Source organism: Gracilinanus agilis, chromosome 3, assembly GCF_016433145.1.
Source record: "Gracilinanus agilis isolate LMUSP501 chromosome 3, AgileGrace, whole genome shotgun sequence".
NCBI classification, from domain to species: Eukaryota; Metazoa; Chordata; class Mammalia; order Didelphimorphia; family Didelphidae; genus Gracilinanus; species Gracilinanus agilis.
The window spans coordinates 548,316,507-548,321,377 of record NC_058132.1 but is presented as its reverse complement, the minus strand read 5'-3'; the positions used below and the strand labels follow the sequence as shown (position 1 = coordinate 548,321,377).

Here is a 4,871-nt window from a genome sequence, read left to right as displayed (position 1 = left end):
ACAATTCTATATTTAGGGACAGAAATGTAGCAAGAGATTCTTGTATCTTGGGTGCCTCCAGAAAATTCTACAGATGTACACACCTGACCTGTAGTCTGTAAGAAGGTCTGGGTCCCAGATTTCTACACTTCTTTGGAAAACTGAGGGGCAACCAGGGAATGCAATGTGTAGAGTACCGGGCCTGCAGTCAGGCAGGTCGAGGTTCAAATCCAGCCTCAGACACTTACTATCCTTGTGGTTCTTGACAAGCCACTTCACTCCTTTTTGCCTCCGTTCCTCATTGTAAAATGGGGACATGCCAGAGAAGGAAATGGCAAGCCCTCCAGTACCTTCACGAAAAAAACTTCAAGCAAAAAGTTCATAAGGTTCGAAATGACTAAACAACTAAATAATGAAATGGAAAGTGCTGGAATAAAAGTCTGACTCTTGCCTCTACCCTTACTAGATATATGGCCTTAGCCAAGTTACTTAAACCCTATGTCCCTATCTATTCCAGAAATCTTGGAAATTGGGGAAATTTCACAACAGACAAATGACCAGTAAATGAGTAAACACTAGGTCTTTATTAGGCATCCAAAGCAACTCACCCAATGGAAGGCTTAAATCTAATGCAAATCACCCAGAGACAAGGGCATGGAGAGAATGGGGCAATGGAACAGGGTGTCAGGACAAAAGAAAATCACAGGCATAGACTTGCATAATGACAAAACATGAATGAAAGATAGTTTATAGACAAATGAAAAGCCAAACTCTGAATACTTAAGAAACATAGCTACAGTATATGCATGACCTAGGTACATAAGCAAAGAAACCTGAATAAAAAATAAGAAAACAGAAACATCCTCCACAAAACCTGCAAGTATTACTACTGTAGTCAGTCTAAATTTGTAATCTCTCGTTTTTTTCTATAATATTCTCAGTAATGCCATTTACAGCTCAAATAGAACTAGATGTCTTGTGACTGCTGTCCTTCTGCCCATACAACTGAGTTAGTTGATAAAAACTCATCACCCTCCTCCTCAGATGTATCATTTTGCATTCCTAAGCCTGAATTTGTGAAGGGACCAGGTTTATCAGGATTAAGTTCTGGAAGTTGTCCCTTGATCTTCAGAGTCTCTTCGGTGGAATTCTAGTTTGGAAAGATATTGCCTCTGAATTCAGTCCTGTCTACTTGTTTAAACAGGTTGTTTGGGGGTTAAAAGTCACAGAATTTTCATCACTGGAATACCACTTTCTGATCCATTGTCAGGTACATAATATCTATGTACAATGATAGATGAACATTCTTACTTAGTTTTTTTTTGCAGACTACTAATCACTTGTCCTCCTCCTCATCAGCCTTCATGTACTGGCATGGTTACCATGAAGCTGATCATAGTGAATTATCTTTATAGGGCTCCTACCAGTCTCTAGGATAACTCTGTAAATAGATAAGACACCTGGTTCCCCTACAATTAGGTTTTTGAATAGCTTCCCAACAATCTTATCTTTTTTTACATCCTTTGAACAACAGTGGTTCTAAAAAAACTATCTTCTTAGTGAAGGTCTTAACAGAGAACTCCATAATTTCTCATCAGATGGCCAGTAAGATGGAGGACAAGATATTTTCCCCAGGTCTCATGAACTCTCAAAACTCCAAAAAATAGTCATTTTGCATAAGAGGTAAAACAATTGTAGCTCTCTGTGAATTAAAACACTTAGAAGATTTATAAGATAATAAGGTGATGAGTTAATGGCAGAGAGGATAACCATAATGCAAAATGTACTCTGTTCCCTACTGGTCCCCCACATTATGGCAGGGCAATAACATCTGAACCATCCACTTGTGCTCAGGGATCTTCTGGTAAAGCCTCTGCTACCATATCTTACCTCTGACTTCATTCCACCACTCTACCATTCCTAGGCAAAAAACAGCAGAACTCAATTTGTAGGTGGAAGAAAAGTATAAGAAACTAGAAATCTGTTCCATCTAAGACTGCAGTAGTGTTTTCTGTCAAAGAATTAAGTAACAAAAATCTTAAGGCAGAGTGCCAGTATGGATGAGGAAAGAGGAATGATACCAAGCTGGGACTGGTTCTGTTTCCCAGCAAGCCATTTGGGTCAAGGATGAAGGCAAATGAAAAATGAATTCTCCAGTGTGGAAGACTAAAATAGCTTTAATGTCCAATGCAGGAGGTCCCACCATCAAAGGGGAAAAACTTAGAAAGTGAAGGGGGAAAAGGTACATGAGAAAATAATACTGAATTTGCCAAAGATCCTCTAGGGAAGAAAATGTAGTTAAAAGCCTAAGCAAAAGAATCGCAATCAATAGGGAAGCTGTTAAAAGTAAAAGGGAAAACAGACATCAAGTCTGATGTAGATTTTCAAATTAATATTCAATATCTAAGTATGATATTATTAAGATTCATTAATATTTAACTTGAAACAAGTGGAAACTAAAAAGGCCAGAGAAACAGGGAGAGTGTTCACCCAAGCAACTCATGTGGAAGAGAGCCTGAGAGAGGCGTTTCTGAAACTTATATACAATTACATAAAAGACACACGTAAACTTTGGGGTGAGAGAAGAATTCTGGGAGATGAGGTCTAAAGGATACAAAATTTCTACTTACTCATTCCCCCCTGGGATCCTTTGGGACAATCTAAGTGGGGAATGTATAGTTAGAAATATCTTAAACCCCTAAAATTATATTACCCAAAATTCCTTTCTGTATATACAGAATGCTTTTCCCTTTGTCCACATTTGTGTGGTCATGTTTGTATAAGTTCTGAAACTCTGCCTCTCTCTTCCTCTCTTCTTCATGAGTGTGGCTGAAGTTAGTTTTGTACCTTTTCACTCTAGTTTTTTATGTTAGTTTGTTATTAATAAACCATTATAAGATATAATACCTAGCTTTTGCATATTAATTTTAATCTATACATTTCTAAATGAATACATATTTAAAGAATTATTACATTTATGTATAACTAACAACAAACTGCTTGCCTTCTGAAAGAGAAGGGAAGGGATACATGGAAGAAAAGAATTTGGAACTCAAAAATCTTTAAATAAATGTAAAAAGTTGTTCTTCTATGTAATTGGGAAAATAAAATACTTAAAAACAAAAAACTAATTATTGCATTAAAAAAGAAAATTTAACCAATACCTGATAAAGAGGGCTCTATGGGTATGCAAGAAGGCATGCAAACATGTCAGGGTATTGCTAATGGCAATTCAAGCAAGAAAGATCACCATTTAAAGCAATAGTTAAGTGGGAATTAATGGTATATTCACATCCTCTATAGCATAAGTTATTATCAGAAAAGAAAACTTTATTCCACAATGATGCATCTCTCTATGGAGACAAAAAAAGAAACCAACTGATAAGGAATACAGCATATTAAAATGAAGGACAATCGTTCAGGGTGGGGGTGGAAGCAGTATATAATGCTAAAAGATTATGGCTTCCACAGAAGGAAAACACATTGATCTTGAACACAGGATGAATAGAGACTCCATAAAGATTTTAGATCTCTTAGAAGAGCACACCAAGTCAAAAGACCTGCACACCATTATGAAAAATTAAGGCAATAAAACTGCCTTGAATTTCTGAATAGAGAAAACAATACCATTGAAGCACTACAGAGATCACTTGAAGGAAAAATAATTCATGTTGCAAAGTCTAAGGCACATGGTCTTTAAATTTAATGCCATCAACAAATTAAGTAAATTTAAATATAAAAGAAAGAAATTTGAATAATGGAAAGCCATTTTGCAATCACCTGGTACTACAGAAATAAAACATTTTTTAATTAAAAAATAAAACAAACTAGGGTTAAACGTGGTAAATGGCAGGGAGAGTTTTAATGGTGATGAAAATAGAGCTTGTATGAATAGACTTTCCTTAAGTGGATTAAGCAAAAATAACTGAAAGAAGAAAAGGTACTAATACCAAAGAGGAAAGGGAACAAATGAAATCTTAATTCAGAAAAAGTAATGTTAGGAGCAAATATAGAACAGATAAACCTAACTCTCATAATTTTAAAAGTGAATGAATTTTAAAGTTCAATAAAATAAGAGACAAACTGGATGCAAAATCAAAATCCCATTTTCTGTTGTTTATGAGAAACAAACTGATACTGTTACTTTTTGAAGTAATGACTAAATAAATAGAATAAAAATGAGTAGCTGGAACAAAATACAGTGGGAAAATCCAAAAAAAAAAATTAGAAGGCGAAATGATGAGAAAGGAAAGACAAATATTTACAATATGACTAGAGATAGACAAGAAAAACACATTTTGCTTTTAAAACCATAGAAAACAGTCAAATTATCAATATTGAACATATTTGCTCTAATTACTGAGTTCATAAAGGAAATATTACCTGAATTACATGCAGACATAGAGAGTAACACAATAATACAAAAAGTTTTAAAATGATGCTCTCTTAGATTCAAATTCAGATTCAACAGAAAGCTAATGAAAATGGAAAGAATAAAGTTGGGCAAATTGCTGTAGAAACCAGAGCTAATAGTATATTAGACTAATAGACTAATATTAGCTAATAGACTAATAATATCTTCTAAACTTTACTGCTAAAGAATATACATATTTCGCAGTGCCATACGTACTTGTCATAAAAACTAGCCATGTATTAGGGCACAGCGCTATTTAAAATATTGTTAAGTATGTTAAAAGACAGAAATTGTAAATACTTCCTTTTTAGACCATAATGGTATGCTTAATAATAGTAGTAGTTTCTTGGAGCACCAACAAAAAACACAGACCCAAATGGAAACTTAACAATGAATAAATAAGGAAAGTGATAAAGAATAAATCATATGAACACTTAACAATTATGTCAAATAAAATCATAATAAAGTAACAATATAC

The 4,871-nt window shown here is 34.4% G+C and overlaps 1 protein-coding gene across 1 annotated transcript in view; it reads right to left on the bottom strand.

The window, feature by feature from the left end:
- LOC123241830 (serine protease 30-like) overlaps positions 1-297 on the bottom strand; it is a 12,807-nt gene extending 12,510 nt beyond the window's left edge. Inside the window, exon 1 of the mRNA XM_044669355.1 lies at positions 89-297. Coding sequence (XP_044525290.1) covers positions 89-297 — 209 coding nt within the window. The remainder of the gene's footprint in view (positions 1-88) is intronic.
- Positions 298-4,871: the final 4,574 nt, after the last annotated feature.